Genomic DNA, 17,239 nt, shown 5'->3' on the forward strand with positions numbered 1-17,239 from the left:
CCTCTCCCCCAGCATGCCCCCGGGCTTTTTTTTAGCACCGGCGGTGAAAAATCGGCCCGAGTCACGCTCACAGGTCCTTGTTTCTCGCCAGTTTGGGCCGAATAACAGCTGGCGAACCAAGCCCTCGGGGGAGTGCCTGGGGGCGCCGGCCCAAGTGAAAAGGAGTGTGGGTCTGCTCTGTCAGCGACAGACAGGCCTTTTCCCGCCGTCCCGCAGTTTTCCCTTCATTTTCTCATTGTTTCCCCCCTTCCGCCCCTCTGCTCCCGCCATTCTCCTCCCGCTCGCGGCCGAAAAAGTATTCGGCCCCTCGCGCCATGGCCGCTGCCGATTCCACCCAGCCAAAGCAGAGGAAGCCAAAGACGCCGATGGCAAAACCGTCGGGCATGTCGAACGCCGAGTGGAGGGCGGAGGTTCAACGCCGGGAGGTTGTCACCACCGACCGGCGAAACATGCTCAATGCCAAGTGGCCCGGGACACGGCCGTGTCGGCGGCGGCGGCGGAGCAGGTAGAGGTGTCTCGCACGGGGATGGTGAATCCGCCCGGCGGCCACCGCCCGCAAGCTGCGTGGAGCTAGCAAAGCGTCGCTTCGCCGGCCAAGTTCTTGCTGCTGCCGCCGCCCTGGGGTTGTGTCCCCTCGCCTGGCTACTCCGACGGCGACGCGCATGGTGGATTCAACGCCAACATCGCCTTCCCACATGGCCAGCGTGCCTCACCCTTCGGTCTAAACCCCGACTAGCTCACTCCCTCGCTCGCGTTCGCCGGCCTCCAGTACCCCCAGTACACCTACTCGCCGCCGGCGTACACAACCTCATCGACGCCGCCTCTAGGCACCCTGCCCTTCTCACAAGCCTCGACGCATTTTAGTAAACCGACCCGATGGACGCCGACATGGAAGAGATCATCATGAGAGGCTTGGTCGCCGCCGCCTCCTACCTCGAGTTCCACGCGCAAGATGACACAATGGACACCATTGGCGACATGGACGCTGAGCTCAATGATGCCGAGGAGGAGGAGGAGGAGGTGGATCCGGCGCCGGCGATGGAAGGGAAAAGGAAGAAGCAGGAGGCAAGGCCAGGACGGGGGAGCAGCGGGTCAAGTGAACGTCCAAAGAAGACGAGTGCCTCGTCGAAGCATGGAAGACCATCAGCATCGACCTGGTCACCTGTGTGAACCAGAACGCTGATACGTACTGGACGCGTATCAAGTCGGTGTTCGATGAGCGCAAGCTTGTCGATCCCTACTTCGCCATCAACCACATGCAGCGCGGCGCAAAGGCCATGTCGAACCATTGGGCGATCATCCAGACGACCTGCAACAGATGGCATGGGATCGTCGAGGAGATCGCGGCTCGCCGGAAAGCGGCGCCAACGTCGAGGGTCAAGTACGTGCAGCCGCCGACTCTCGCTTCTTTTTGCCGTGTACGTTGCCGACACTTGTTCTTCGGCTGCGCAGATGATTCGGATGTTCACCATGTATCGCCATGATAGCAGCGACCAAGAGTTCAAGTTCCTCCACGTGTTCTTCTGGATCGAGAAGTGTGAGAAGTGGAGGGATGTCCGGCGCACCCTCGCCAAGGCCAAGGAGATGTACAAGCCGGACGCGCCCACCCCGGGGGCGGGGATGGGCACCCTGACGGCAACAAAAGAGCCAAGACGGCGAAGGACGCCGCGCCGGCTACCGAGCGGCTACAATCGTCGATTGAGCAGAGAACAACGCCGCCAAGAGGGAGGAGAAATCCGACGCGCGGTGGTCGGCGTTGATGATGAAGCAGGACGTGAAGCTCAACCTACTCCAAACCAACGTCGCCGCGAAGAAGAGGAACACCGACCTGGCGTTCTTGGATGGGGGCGGACATGCCAACGTTGAACGAGCAGGTCAAGGCCTAGTACTTGGCGGAGCGCGGCCTCATCTTGAACCAGATGCCTTTGACGACCGCGCCTACGCTCACGCCGACCCCAACGCCGCCGCCCAGCCCGAGTGATGATGCCACGACGACGCCCAGCATAGAAGCCACGCCGACGCCGACCAGCCCGAGCATAGAAGCCACGCCGACCACGCCGGCGTCGGCCAGTCCCACGCCGAAGGAGCCCATTGTTTGATGAATTCCTTTGTCTACGCGTCCTTCCTTTTGAACGCCGAACAATCTATGTGCCTTGGGGCCGAAACCTGGGGACCGAACTTTCGAGTATGTTTGATCACCAAACTGTGGCATGGTGATCGCCGAACTTTGTGGCAGATCGCCGTTTGATTGCCGAACTTGTCTTGTTTCTTTGGCAGCGGAAAAAGAAAGTTTGAATTTATGTGCCTTGGGGCCGAAACCTGGGGGCGCGGCTGGAAACTGAATCGCCCCCGAGGCGAAAAAACCACCGGCGCATGGGCCAAAACGCCATCCCCGGGTGCGCTCGGGGAACGAATGAGTGGAGATGCTCTAAGCAAACATATGCTTCAACATACAGATATTGAAGAACCGCTCCATTATAGATCAGCATTCTGAAGAAAAGAGCAAGTTTTATATATGTTTGTAGGCCCAATCTTTAGTTTCGTAATCAAGGATGGGATGGTGAAAATAGAACCTATCTTTACATAGAAAATGCTTATGATATACGGTGCCATCTAAGTTCAGTTCAGATTGTCCATAAAAAAAGTTCGGTTCAGAGTGACAACGACGCAGCTCCCAGGTGAAAAAAGGAGCAGCAGAACACATGATGAGCCGAGCACGTCACTCAAACGAATCGGTGTATTTACAGTTGGACGGAACACGGCCAGGTTTCAGTTCAGTCGTACAGCTGATATATACAAGGAGGAGATCACAATCGGAGGTCGGATACAAATGAATGATACAAGTAAAACACACAGGAAGCTACACTCAGCAGCTAGATCAGACAGACACTAAGGATCAGCCAGTCTCGTTATTCACTCTGAGCTGACGCATGATCTAACTGTTGAAAGTAACCTACGATGATCGCATCGTGCCAGGGTTTGACAACAGTGCTTCCCACAATGGAGGTACAGGGAAGTCCGTATTATCATACAATGTGTACAGGATCTCATGACTATTCACAGGAACTTGGACACCACGCGGCAGGATGTCCAGAAGGCCGCTGTTGCTGCTTTTAGAATCGCCGGATTCTGGTAGATACTGCAAGAGAGTGACACGGGGGAAGAATCAGGAAATGCAAACACCCATGTGGACATAAAAATTATTATTGGAGTTGTGTGATCATGCGAAATGATGCCCTCAAATTTATGTTACTGCCTGTAGCACAATATTGTGCAGGAACTAATTTTGTTGTACATATTGTTACAGAAGTTTGCATGCTGAAAAGGTGTATTCGATCAATGTAGAACTTCAATTGATGCAACTAACTAATCTAGTGTATGGTTTGTTCATGAAGTGAAGTGATCATGTCCAGTTTCCCTGAGGTGCGATTTTGTTTACGTTTGTTGCCTACAGACCATTTAGTTTGATGGCATTCTGTCCTAACTTTTCAATCTTTAGTGGGAAGCAATTTTTCCTCCCAAGGGCCCTAGAACAGATTATTTGGGTAGAGCTCCAGGGAGCCTCTAGAAGGACGTGAGGCTTACCCTGACAGCTCCACCATGGTACTATTACACAGAAATTGTGCTTGTAATTACCCATTACTAAGGATTTTAACTTACCCAATAGCTGTTGCACTCCATGATGCTACATTATAAATAACTTGTGTTCCGGCCCATGCCTTCTGAAGTTTGCCTTTCCTCTTTTTAGTTGAAAATGTCTTGCTAAGGGCTGAAAAATTGAAGGGTGGGGAATCAAACATAAGAAAACTTACAACCAACCCATTTGAATTAAGAATGGAAAAGAGAAGGTTACCTTCTTGAAGTTGATTGGGCGTCAATTCCTGCAGAACATGAAATTTCCAGCATTAGAAGTACGAAGATTTCAAATCAATGAGCGGTATGAAATACTCTTCCATGATAAGTACAATCTACTAGCAGTCAAGGTAAAATAAGGAATATTGACGGGCCTTCCCATGTTGATCTAGATGGTACAACGGACAATAGTGTGAACTGTGAAGCCTGCAACAAGAGTAGATACCATACTGAACTATTGATAATCCATGATCCCACTAAGTAATGTTCTTCACTTCTAGGAATCTATTTAATTATCCAGAACCTCAATAATCACTGTAAAATAAACATTTTTTTTCAGAATCCAAGATTTCATGGACATTTGAACACTGAGACTGATATTCATGAAGGACTGCATAAGAAAAGCGAAGTACACCAAAAATTCAAGGGAAATCACGAACCAAAGGTGAACTGAACTTTGCATACCTTAGTTTCTTTCAGCGACAGCAGGTATGCAGCCATGAAGCATGCAATCCCATCAACTATATCCTCTTGCTTAACTAGAACATATCCATCCTCTGAATCATCACTGACATTCATACTCTTATCATCCCATATATCTGCTGCGCTTACGATATCCCATGATATGGTTTCATCTACTGTTACATGAGTAATGGCAGAACTGTTTAGTTGACAGGTTTGATTTCAATGAGCGAATAAACATGCATTTGCAGCATGGAGTGGCAAGGTCAGTTTACGTATTGTTCAAATTTGGAGACAACAAAGAAATGACAGTTCATTGGGCAAATGCGCACCTGCACCATGTTGGTATACTGACTTCTGAATGTTATCAAGCTTTTCTAGAAATTCAGGTGATTCGACCCTCGATTTGAGAAGATTACACAGCTGCGTAAGTAAATGGAGAGGTTAAGAAAGTTTCAGAACAGAAGGCATAAAATAAAGTACACTGGAAGCTCCTTTTTCTCATTCCCTCTCTCCCTAGTCTCATCTTTACTATCACCTCAGAAACTGATATCCAAGAATAGCAGAGAACAGTTCAGTCGATTGAAACAGTAAAACGAATTCACGTGAATTTGGCTTAATTCCAGGGTACTGCCATATTCTATCCAACCAAAGGCTCAGTTATGGTTGTTGTGATGTGCTTACTTTTCAAGGTGCAAAACGTCAGTTATTAAGTTTGGCATATCAAATGACAAAAGTAAGTTCTGTTATCCAATTATTTCCTTCAAACATTCCTTGTCATGTGTTTCGGAACAGGATAATATATACACTAGTTTACTCGTTTTACCATCATTAATAAGAAAAGAAGCAATTAGCCAAGCACCAAAAAGTGAAGGCAGTTGGTACTGTTATGATCCACCGCAGTTCCAACAAGGCAGTAGATCGCTACAGTTTCGAGGACCCACCAGTTGTCCCAAGTCGCCAATCAATCGAGCCCATCAAGCAATCGCAGTCCCAATTCTCCAACGGACCATCGAATCAAATGTAGTTGTTGTGATGTGCTTACTTTTGAAGGTGCAAAACAGCTACAGTACTTACTAGTATTAAGTTTGGCAAATCAAATGCTAGCTAGATAAATTGTGTCACCCAGTTACTTGCTTCATGCATTTCATCTCATGTTTCGGAACACAAAAACAGACACCAGTTTACTCGTTTGCATCTTGATTGTTAAGAAGAAAACAACAACTAGCTAAGCGCCCAGACAAATACGAAAGGCAGTTGAGCCAAACGATTGCTATCATAATCGACAAGGAATAAATCACTACAGTTGTGAGGACCCCCAATCGTCCCAAGTCGCCACTCGATCCAACCCATCAACATCGCAATAGTCCCAATTCTCGCATCGCATCTCCTCCAACGGATCACCAAATCGTGCTTAAGGGAGATGTCCCTCACCTCGTCCGTCTCGTAGTCGGTCTCCGACGGCTCCGGCGTCGGAGGCTGCCCCTCCCCATCGCTGACGTCGCCGCCCGCCCGCCGCTCCCCCTCGTCCTCCGGATCCCGCTCCCCCTCCTCCCCCTCCTCCTCGTCCTCCTCCTCCGGATCCCCGTCCTCCCCCTCGGCGTCGCGCATGAGCTCGAGCGCGCGCTGGCACTGCTCGAGCACGGTCTCGAGCGTCCGCCGCCGCACCCTCAGCTCCGCGGCCTCCGGCGCCGCCCTCCGCCTCCCCGCCGGCGACGCGGCCGGCGAGGCCGAGGACGCGGAGGGGGCCGCGGGCTCCATCGGAAACCCTAGGGCGGCGGCGACCCGCCTCGCTTCCCGGGTTGGTCTGCGTCTAGCCCGCGGCGGGGGAGAGGGAGACGTGCGCCGCGTGCTTGGCGATTGCTGTTGAGTCGGACGGGGGAGGGAGGAGTGTCTCTTGTTGCGTTCGTTTCTTTTTCCCGGCGGCTTCGAGATAAGACAGAGAGAGAGAGAGGGGCCGGGGCGGGGCCCCCACGGTAGGTGGTGTGGCTTGGAAGGCTGTTGCTGACGGGTGGGGGCGACGTCCGTGGGTCCCTGGTGTCAGTGGGACTATTGGCCTGCCGTGCGCGTGTGGGTTGTTTCTCAGGTGTCGGGAGCGAAGCGGAGTGACGGGCGATGAATCCGTTGGTCACGTGAAGTTGACGCACTGATTGATTTATTATTACTAGCACAAATACCCGCGTGTTGCAATGGGAGAGAAAATTGATGCCTCGATATGAATGAGAATTATGTGCTTCCAGCATGACTATCCTTGCAAGATGGATTAATACAATGACATTGATTTGGTTTTTTCAGTGTCTTCTTCTCCTGATGCACACTTCTTTCTGCATGCATACCAATAAGTCATGGCAGCCCACAATTTCATTTATTAGAGTCACAACCAGCGTACATGTCTTATCATGCATATATGCTTTTATTAGGGCCGGGTCCTGCATATATGCTTTTATCATGTCTTTTTTATCATGTCCTCTGGTCTCATTTAATTTAATCAGAGCCAATCAGGCAATGCCAAGCCCACAAATCCTTGTAATTAGAGCCAATCCAGCATATGCTTGTGTCGTGCATGCCCCCTCTTCTCCTCTGGCACGTTGTTTCTTAAATTGGTGAGCTTTGATATAAAATATCAAGGTGTGACTATTATATGAGGAACCTTTTTATTCCTGAAAAGAGTCGATTTGCTGTTGTCCTCGGTTCGGCCGGTGAAGTCCTGAGTTTGAATCTCACATGGCTGGTCTTTTTTTCTCTCCTCCGGAACGTCAAAATTAATATGTGGATTAGGCCCAGGTCGGCCCATGCAATTTACATAGATTGATGAAAATTGATGTACGTATGACCCAAGCAAAGGAACGCAGGCCCGAAACCTTTTTTAACGAAACTTGGCTCTGCGGTTTAGTACCACCTCGTGTGTTTCATGTAACATAGAATCAGATGCGGGACGAAATCAAGAATATCACCTTGCTTTATTAGTAGGTATAGGTATATATATATATAAAGGTATAGATATAGAAGTAGGTATAGATATAGATATAGATATAGATATAGATATAGATATAGATATAAACTTACTGCGATTAATTACTGGGAGGCCTCAATCATTTAGGGCGGGCAGGCCGTGCAAGACGTCCTTCCTTTCTTTTCCAGGGCGGAATCTACCCACGGCTCCCATGTCCGATGTGATGGGGTCCTCGTGCGCACCGCTTCCACACGACGACGTGCCATTGCCAGTGCCACTTACGCCGCACAAAATTGCTCTGCTAATGGACACAGTCGCCAGCTCAAACTTTATACTCCTAAACCAGCGTCAATTAATATGAATCCAAGGGAACAGAAAATTTTAGAAGATATTAAAATAATCAACAAATCTTGATTAATTGTCCACACAAGTACAAATTTCCATGAAGGAAGAGCATTCTTAAAGACTAATTTTAAAAGTGTTTTGGAGCGTTGATTTTATTTTTTTAGAAAATTACGGATATTTTTTTCTTCCCGAAAATTTGTAGCTATGTAGAAAAATCCATCAATGTTTATTGCCAGATATAATTTAGATAATTTTATTCTTTTTCTTTTACTACTCCCTGTGTCCCATAATATAAGAATGCTTTTGGCACTACACTAGTGTCAAAAACGTTCTTATATTATGGGACTGAGGGAGTACTATTTATAGTGGGTGCAAATGAGTTCGCGGGTAGATGGACACTTTCACCTATGGAGCAGTTTACTAACAAAATGATAAAGGGGCGTGTCGTGCAAATGCTGCGGCGTCACGGAGCACCACCGTGCGTGCCCACTGCACTGCACATTGCAGTGCCTTGCAAGGCTTGCGGCAGCTTATGTTATTATATCTTGAAACTAATGACCAAACAAACAGTAAGGCCTCATTTGATTCATTGAATAGGGATAGGAAAACTAAAACCATAGACCAATAACATGACGTGTACCTCGGTTTTTTGTAGAAAAAGAGGTGTCATTTGATCCATGAGATAGAAACTTTCTCATTGGGTTTAGGCTTGTTTTTTCCTTTGAAATGAGAAGAGATTGTTCCTATCCTGCATAGGAATAGGAATTCATTTCCAGAGACAAACCAAAGGGCGTCGAAAGAATTTTTCCATTTCCATAAAAATAATAATATCTCCTACAATGCCTGTCCTTCAGAATTCTTTAAAAAATTCCTCTAAATTAAAAAGAGGCCTAGCCTTTTGCTTGCAGGATTCAGAGGTGGCTAATAAACTAAGTGGCTTCATCGAAAAGAGAAAACCGGTAAGCAACCAAGGCTTAGCGTTCGCTGAAAACTACAAGTTGCTGGGATGATTTGCAATGCTGCCCGCCATACTCCACTTGCAGATGCCATACATACCACCAAAGATGGGCTTGGCTTGACAGAAAATATTTACTGACAAGATTTGTTGCCACACTGCACTGCTGCAACAAACTTGCAAGTGTACCGGCAACATTTGTTGCTGCACCGACAGAATATCATCCACTTGCAAGTCGGGTGTACCGACGCTCCCTTCTTACAGCAACAAGCTTCTTTTTAACCTCTTGTAACAGCGATATTGACACAGCAGCTATGGCAAGACATACACAACCAGCACCATGGATAGACAAGGTAGCACATGATCCATCAGAGGGAAAACTTCATATTTGAAACAAAAAGGGAAAAAACTATCTACAGCCAACGATCATTCTAGGTCAGCGAAAACCAATCTACATATCAGATTATTATTTATTACTCTAACCAATGGTGTAATAACAACACAAAACAAGTCAAGGTACAATCCCACCCACTATAGTCCGACCACCGGAGTGGCCATTACAATTGACTGGTGTATGCGACAAGGGAATGCAAATGCAGGTACAAGTGTATGTACAGAGATTGGGGGGCTGATATGTGCGGCGAAGAGACTAACTTGATCAATTAGACCACACATGCACCAGACCCCTGCTGTTCCCGGTGTAGATCTCGTTGCGGTCCTCGTCGTAGAAGAGCGCCGTGATGTCCTCCAGGGCGTCCGACACGCTGCTCCGGATGGTGGACCTGCTGGTGTCGCCTTTTCTCCGGGGAGCGATCATGAGGGTCGGGTCCAGGGCCGAGATCTTGGCAACGCACTTCCCCGTGAAGATGTTGCTCATGTTGATCGATCCCATCCGGGAACCTGAGGATGGGATTCAGTCAGGTCAAAGCCATGATGAATGCAGCAATTCAGTCAGGTTGAAGCTATACTGAAAACAGCAGGTCTTAGCATGTAAAACCAATGCACAGCGAAATTGTTACCTTCCCGGCCTTCATCATCAGCGTCATTTGTGCCGCCTCCTGAAACTTTACAGTATGAGATGATCAAGTCCTGGTCGGCGGTGATGTATATATTATTGGTGTTGCAGTTGGGATGCCACAACTCGTGGTCATCGAATGATGTAACTAGCTCTCCGCGGAAATTCCAAGCAGCAACCGTTCTATTGCAGAATGTCAGGAACAGATTATTTTCATACAGGAAGATGAACGCTGAAGGGGTCATGAACTCCGTTTTGTTGACCTCAATCAGACCAGAGTTTCTGACCTGCCCAGAGACCAAAGTTAGCTCATAGTTCACTGCTAAGAAAACGTTAGCTCAAATTAAGGTAGCAATGTAGCTGCCACGAGACAAAATAATAATAGCAACGTACATCAATAATCTGCAGGTTTTCCTTGTCTTGCTTCACAAGAAGCTTTTCGTTAAACTGCTCGATGAAGTCAACCTTTCTGTTTCGATGCAGCAACTGAGTGAAGGTTTTCAGTGTTGTTCCATCCTCGATTGACAATATCTTTAGTGGGACATGATTACTTGCCTTCTGGTATATAACAAGCATGATCCCAGGACTGGTGAGAGAGGATTCATGAATGTAAGAACATTTCATCAACTATTTACGTCAAGGATGAATAATATCAGTAATTAGCAACAAGCAAACCTTATCTTTATCTCCTGGATGTCCTTATCACATATAGAATACAGAAAGTTGTAATTCTTTAGATCAAAAACCTTGTAGGTACTGCAACAAGGGGACATTTAAACAATTCAACATATGACTGCTGCCAAACTGTAATGCAGAAAATGCAACTTACCTATCATGTGCAGAAAAAGTCAATACTTTGCCATTAACATCATCAAACTCAACAAAGCCAGGATATTTCAGCGATTCAGTTTCAAATAAAGGAAATCCATCATGTAGCTGGCCTCTCCGGATGTATCTAAAATGCAATTGAAATGAGAGAAGATAAATTAGTAAAGAAGATAGCAGTTTTGCACTAAAACTACCACAAACTAGCCTGAGAAGAAATAGATAAGGTCACTTACTCTATTGGAGTTGTTCTGCACTTCAGTGAACTGTAACGATCTGATTCATAAACTGAAACAGTGATAAGTGAGTCGTTGTTCTTATTATAGAACAGACTCCTAATCACCTCATCCGGGCTTATATTCAAATGGCATATGCGCTTGTTCGTTGCTGCCAACATGATGAGAAGGTTTATCAGGAACACAACAGACGTAAATAACAGAGCAAAATCGACTAGTGTAGAAGAATGAGACTTACTGCGATTGAATGCACCACAAAGACCACATTCGGCAAGTGCAAATATTAAATCTCTTGCAGCTACAATCTCAATAATCCTCCTTCTGTTCCATGCCAATGGCAGCTGGACAAACGGATCGTCATATGTGTCGTATTCTTCCTACAAAACAAAATTTAAAGACATACTTCCTTTACACGGTTTACAAATCTCCAAGTTACTAGATATGTGAAAAAATTGTGCATAAAATAGTTAATCTGATGTTTACTTGGTATAGACTATAGACAGACTATAAAATATGCTGGATCAAGCTTTGTGAGGCCATGGAACCCTTCTCCATATGTATCCATTTACGTTTTAGCTCATCCAGTTCATGATTGGCACGTTTAACTGGTATCTATATTACCTACTAATAAAGGAAGGTGGTATTCTGTCCGTCGCTCACGGCCTCACACTGCTAACTTGGGCCTTTGACCGTGTCTAGATAATGGCCGGCCCACGGAATGTGTTTAATATAGTAATAGTTCAATGAAAAAAAATAAGCCCAGGTGGGATTCGAACTAGAAACCACCCACGGCATTCTAACTTCCTTAACCAACTAGGCCACCATACAGTTGTGAATACCAAAGGTTGTATTATGTTTATATATATATGCAAAGAAACGCAAAGGCCACACAGCCGTATTGATCCTTGGCCTATGCTTCAGCGGCTGGGCCAGCTCCATCAGCGCACGCAAACATCATCAGCAGACAAAAACCATGGATATTTCATGTTGAATAGTCCCACCTCGCTACACAAAACTGGATCTCACCAATTTATATACGTTTAACCCCGTTGTCTGTCGTGAGCTAATTAAACGGGATCCCTCACATGCAAGGCGGGAGAGGCTTTGCACGCTGCATGACAGCACTATAAAACGTGGGTGTTTGTGGGCTGAACGGGTGTCATTCCTGGTATTTAAACTTTGCATGACACATATGGGCTGGAGAAAAAAGGTGCATAATTAAAGAGGAAGGATTATATGGGCTGGAGTAAATTGAATAAAGATTTGTGGGCTGGAAAAGAAATGCATAACTAAAGGAAGTATTGAGGGTTGAAGTAAAGGCGAAGATCGAGTTGATGATATTCTTTCTTAAGTTGCCTACACAATCAAGGAGTGGATGTGTCGGTGCGCAAAAATATGTGTGTTGTTAGTTGACTTTTTTTATCTTCTCTGTCGGTTCTCTTTTCTCCTAAATAATGCTTAGCTGATATGCATTCCCTTTTAGGCTTTGGTGCGCGCCTTCTGCTGTCGGGTGGCACCGTCCGGATCTTGCACTGTTAGTCGTTTTGGTGGACAGGACAACTAGCATTTTTTTCACAGTGAATTCGCTACAGGGCGTTGTGCATGCACATAATGGATAGTTTTCTCTCCCGTTGCACCCCACGAACATATGTGCTTAATGCCTGGCTGATATGCATTTTTTTTCTAGACTTTGGCATGTGCATCCCTGCCACCGGGTGGAACCATCCAGATGCTGCACTGTTGGTCGCTTTGGTAGATGGGACACTTCGCCGTGCCGGATTCGCTACAGGACGTTGTGCTTGCACGTAACGGATAATTTTCTCTCCCGTGCAACGCACGAGCATAGGTGCTAGTTTACTCCCAAGGGGTGAGCCGTAGATTAAAATACCAGACCAAACCAGTGGTCCAACAGGAACTGACAATGGTGCCTTGTCTGGTTTGGTTCAGCCCAGGGACCTTTTTCAGGCCAAAAATGTTTTAAAAAATGCTTATGGAAATACAGAGTGCAAAACTCTAATATTTTATTTATACAGCCAAAAAACTGGTTTGGTCCGTGGTTTGGTTCAGCCCAGGGACCATTTTCAGGCCAAAAAAATATGCTTATGGAAATACAGAGTGCAAAACTCTACTATTTTATTTATTCAGCCAAAAACAGACTCTGAACTCATGACTTCATCAGGTATGGTTGGGAAAGGTAATAAAACAAACATTAGTGACCTGTGGCTAAACCAGGCGGCTAATGTTTGTATGGTGACTAAAGCTCACCCTACCAATTTTTCTGTCATGACCAAACATTTGTCTTGTTTGGATGGTTGCCAACATTTTGTCATGCCAACGATTCTTTGCCCACTCTAGTTCATTTTTCTTGCCAATGTTGGCCATTCCAACTTATGGGCAACAAAAAGCTCAACCAAAATTTTGGCTAGCCAAATATTTGCTAGTGCAAACTTGGGCTAGAACCAAACATACCTATCAATGCTCTGGATTTCAAAACTTGGGCTAAATATATGTCAACCACTCCAGAAAGTTGACACAGCTCATCATCAAGTTACTTTCAGCCATTTCACTCTTCAACCCTGGCCCATCCAATTGCTGCACGAGTTGCTATGGCAAATGATGCTACGAAGGATCCCACGCAACCAACAACAACCGTCCGCTGAATTACTAATAGAAGAGAAAACCTAGATTTAAACCAGAAAACTCTTGCAGTAGCTACTTTGACTTCCTATGTGCAGAAAACTACTAGGGAGAGGGCATATGATATCTGTTGGTTTTGTAGAACACAGTCATTAGCAGTCGATGTTCTCTAACATAATTCCCAGATCCAGCCGCATCCAACCTCGCTATAACTATGAGTATCCTCAGTCAGTCCACCAAAATACTAGTGTGATTTCATAAGCGTCACAATTTGCTTGCTAACAGGGATCGCATGGATAAATAAATCAGCTAAACTAACAACCCTAATCACATTAAGAAAACTCTCCGATCAGAAGGTAAAAGTGAATTCCAGGGCGCCACTGAGAGAATCCGAGGAGGGAGGGTGTAGACCTAAGTGGGGAGTGCAGAGAGAGAGGGGGAGGGGGAGCAGTAGGGATGGACCTGCAGCTGGAAGTTGCGGAACTTCTCGGGGCAGGAGAAGGCGGAGGTGGAGGGCGCGGCGGGGCGCGGGGGCCGGCGGTGGCCCCCGCCGATCTCGCGGCGCATGAACTTGCGCACGGTGTCGACCGGGTCGCGGCGCGCCGGCCGCTTGCAGCAGGCGGACTGCTGCTGCCACGCCCGGCGCCGCGCCGCGGTGACGCGGAGGCGGCCCCGCACCCCGGCCTTATGGTGGTGGTGGTGGTGGTGGTCCATGCCGGCGGCGGCTTCCCGGTACGAGGAGGGGGAGGAGGCGCGGGCCGTTCGGTTCCGTTCCGTTCCGTCCCGGGGCGGGGCGAGCTAGGGTTTTGGGGGGCGCGCCATGGGAGCGGAGGGGAGGAGGGGGAGGGAGTGGGAGGGGAGAGGGGAGAGACCAGAGAGGAAGGGAGGGAGGAAAGATAATCGGTGGGAGTGATTAGCGAGCGCCCTCCCTGTTGCATGAGGAGTGCCCATTTTTGCGGTTCGGTCCATTTCTATGCTAGCTGCTGATTCTTTCTTTTCTTTTTCCCTTTTTCTCCAGCATATATGCCTTCTTTGGCTTTGCTACTAGTACCACTCCAGTAGTAGTAGCACTCCGAGGTTTGAGATGGTACTACCTAGCTAGCTACTATTGATCCATCCCTAGATTCCGAGCTCGGAGAGACATGCCGGACATGGAGTTTCTGCTCGCGAGCTCAACTGTTTTATCGGACTTTTAGAGCAGTTTTGCATTTGCATCCTAGGTTTTACCGTTACTTGTTTTCTGGCCTTATTCCGCGGTATTCTGTCTCGAGCCATGTCAGTGAGCAAAGTTTTAGCCCGTCGCCGACTCTCGCTTCTCCCTCGCCACACTCTCAAGAGACTTTAAAGTTGTATCGACGTCTCATTTGAAGTGGAAGTCAACATGTACGCCTCACTATTGGATCCACCCCCCGGCCACCTCTCCACCGCGCTACCTCCCCTGGCCCACGGCTGGCAACCACCTTGTTGTTGTCGTTCTTCCGTGCCCGGCCCCCAACCCCTCATCATCAACTTGTTGAATTTGTTTTGTGCTTAATGTTTTGTCGACGGACACGTTAAAATTGCTTGTGCTTGGTTTTTACTGTAAAGTGTGAGCCATGTGATGAGAAAATAGCTTGAAAAAAAAGATGCTCTTGAACGCCACCTTTTTGGTTTTTACTGGGCATTTGGTGAAATACTCTTGGTGATGTGCTAAGCCACACCGCCGCACACCCCCAGCCGCGGTTGTCCACGAGGAGGTCGTCATCCCACTCCCCGAGACAAGACATGGATGCTAATTCTGTTTCTTTGGAGATTTATTGGGAGTGAATTGCAAAAAACATCGACATTGAAGGCTAGAGTTGCAGAAATGACAAGTTTGTAGTTTTGTGCCCAAAAACACTAATTCCCAGGCTAATTTTTTGCAGAAACCACAAGTGGCTCTGTTCGGTCGTTTTAAGTGGGATTATGACAGGTGGGTCCCGCTGTTGTCGACGTGGCGTCACTGTTGATCCGTTTGGCTCGTTAGACGCTGTCAGAAGCCGTTCGCGGGCCGTCTCGAGCCGGAACCCATTTCACCGGTCCACCCCCGCGACTCGTTACAGGCCCACCCACCCCAACCCTCATTCGCCCCCGCTCTTAGCTCGAACTCATTCGCCGACGTCGACCCGTCCACATCTCCGACCACCGCCGCCACCGCCACCGCGTCGCCATGGTTTCCTGGAGTGAGGATGATGACAGTAGTGAGAACTATTACCAGTACGCCACCTCTGGTTCAGACGACGGCATCGTGAAGGTGAGTTGGTAGAAATAGGGTTAGGGTTAGGATTTGGGGATTTTCCTCTTGAGCTAAATCTGAACTTTCCTTCCCAAATCTCTTGCTCTCCTTTGCACGTGCAGATGCCTGCTACGACGGATGACTCTGAATTTGAGGGCAATGATTTTGTTTTGTGCCATGAACACGGGGTGCGAGCAGAAAGACTTGTTGCTTTCGAGGGCATCCATACTGGCAGGAGGTTCCTTGGCTGTGCTGTGAAGGTATGTGTCAAATTTCTGCTGATTAGGTGTTGTGGTCTAATCATTTGGTCATTGTTTAGTACTTAATTTGGTAGTTAGCAGATCTGGCTTGTTAGTTAGGTTGTTCAAATATTTGCCCAATGCTTATTGGGTCAGTTAACTCATTGTATTTATGTGAGCATATGTGCATAGTGTTGTGGCATGTTCATTTGTTTATATGTGAGCATATGACAGTGTGGATCAGTGAGGTCATTTGTTAATATCTCAGCATGTGACAGTGTGGAGCAGTGAGGTTTGTTTATATGTCAGCATGTGGATGGGGTTGGAAGCAGTCATTAAAAAATCTTATTAAGTACTGCTGGCCTGGCTGCTTTTAGTTAGTAAGCACTCATTATTAGTAAAGAGCTCATGTTGGCATGTAGCTTATATCTTGCTGGCCTAGTTGCTTTTAGTTAGTAAGCACTCATTTAGATTGCCTAATTGTTGGTACTTGTTGGAGTGCCTACTTGTTATTAGTAAAGAATTCATCTTGGCATGTAGCTTTTATCTTGCTGTTTAACACTGTAATTGAACAGGATGCTAAAAACTGTGGACTTGTTGAATGGATTGATCCATCTTGGCCAACTACAATGGAGAATGCACTGTCCAAGTTGTGGGATATGTATGAACAGTCCAAGAGAGACAGGACTGAGGACAATCTGATGAACTCATTTGCTGTTCACTCACTGACACAAGAGAAGATCAAGCTGCAGGCCAGTTATGACAAGTTGGGTGGATATGTTCAATCCCTTTTGGATGAGGATGAGAGGAGGGCCCAGATGGAAAGGAAGCATGATGAGAGCAAGCTCCAGGAGAAGTATGACATGGTTAAGGAGCTGACAGTATCTCAAGCCACTGTCATTAGGAACTTGAAGTTGAAGCTTGCTGAACAGAAGACTAAGTTGCAGGCCCGCATTGATGAGCTTGAGAAGGTTGTGGAGCAGAGCAAGGCCAAGATGAATGGGATCAAGGCAATCTTAGCTGAATGAGCCACACTGGGCAGTAATGGTCATGGAGTTCATGGTCATGTATGGATCTCCTCATTAGTTATGTAATGGTCATGTATGGATCTCCCAATTATGCTACTTATTAGTTATGTATGGATCTCCAAATTATGCTACTTATTAGTTATGTAATGTTCATGTATGGATCTCCCAGTTATGGTACTTATTAGTTATGTAATGGTCATGTATGGACCCCCCAATTATGGTACTTATTAGTTATGTATTGCTTATCTATGGATCTTCCAATATGATTAATGTGATGAATTTAGGTGGTTTTTCGACGTCGAGGCACCCTAGACTCATTTAGGTGGTTTATCGACATCGAGGCACCCTAGACTCATTTAGGTGATTTTTTCGACGTCGAGGCACCCTGGACTCATTTAGGTGGTTTTTTCGACGTCGAGCCACCCTAGACTCATTTAG

The 17,239-nt window shown here is 47.0% G+C and overlaps 1 protein-coding gene and 1 pseudogene across 1 annotated transcript; both read right to left on the reverse strand.

Moving 5' to 3' along the window:
* Positions 1-2,719: 2,719 nt before the first annotated feature.
* LOC119323030 lies at positions 2,720-6,214 on the reverse strand (annotated as a pseudogene).
* A 2,721-nt stretch (positions 6,215-8,935) lies between these two features.
* Positions 8,936-14,125, reverse strand: LOC119322914. Its single transcript, XM_037596451.1, has 8 exons — positions 13,743-14,125; positions 10,882-11,020; positions 10,644-10,794; positions 10,412-10,537; positions 10,258-10,338; positions 9,976-10,168; positions 9,587-9,869; positions 8,936-9,467 (listed from the first exon to the last, which is right to left on the reverse strand). Exons 1-8 carry the CDS (start codon positions 13,992-13,994, stop codon positions 9,226-9,228), a joined length of 1,467 nt encoding a protein of 488 aa, XP_037452348.1. The 5' UTR covers positions 13,995-14,125; the 3' UTR covers positions 8,936-9,225.
* Positions 14,126-17,239: the final 3,114 nt, after the last annotated feature.

Source organism: Triticum dicoccoides, chromosome 6B, assembly GCF_002162155.2.
Source record: "Triticum dicoccoides isolate Atlit2015 ecotype Zavitan chromosome 6B, WEW_v2.0, whole genome shotgun sequence".
Taxonomy (NCBI): domain Eukaryota; kingdom Viridiplantae; phylum Streptophyta; class Magnoliopsida; order Poales; family Poaceae; genus Triticum; species Triticum dicoccoides.

What these genes read in the sequence shown, in the direction of transcription:
- LOC119322914 (XM_037596451.1), bottom strand. Translation starts at nt 13,994, where the DNA reads ATGGACCACCACCACCACCACCACCATAAGGCCGGGGTGCGGGGCCGC. An exon ending in TTGTGGTGCATTCAATCGCA is followed by an intron (nt 10,795 to 10,881) that starts GTAAGTCTCATT and finishes TCATGTTGGCAG; the next exon opens with CAACGAACAAGCGCATATGC. An exon ending in AAAACCTGCAGATTATTGAT is followed by an intron (nt 9,870 to 9,975) that starts GTACGTTGCTAT and finishes GTCTCTGGGCAG; the next exon opens with GTCAGAAACTCTGGTCTGAT.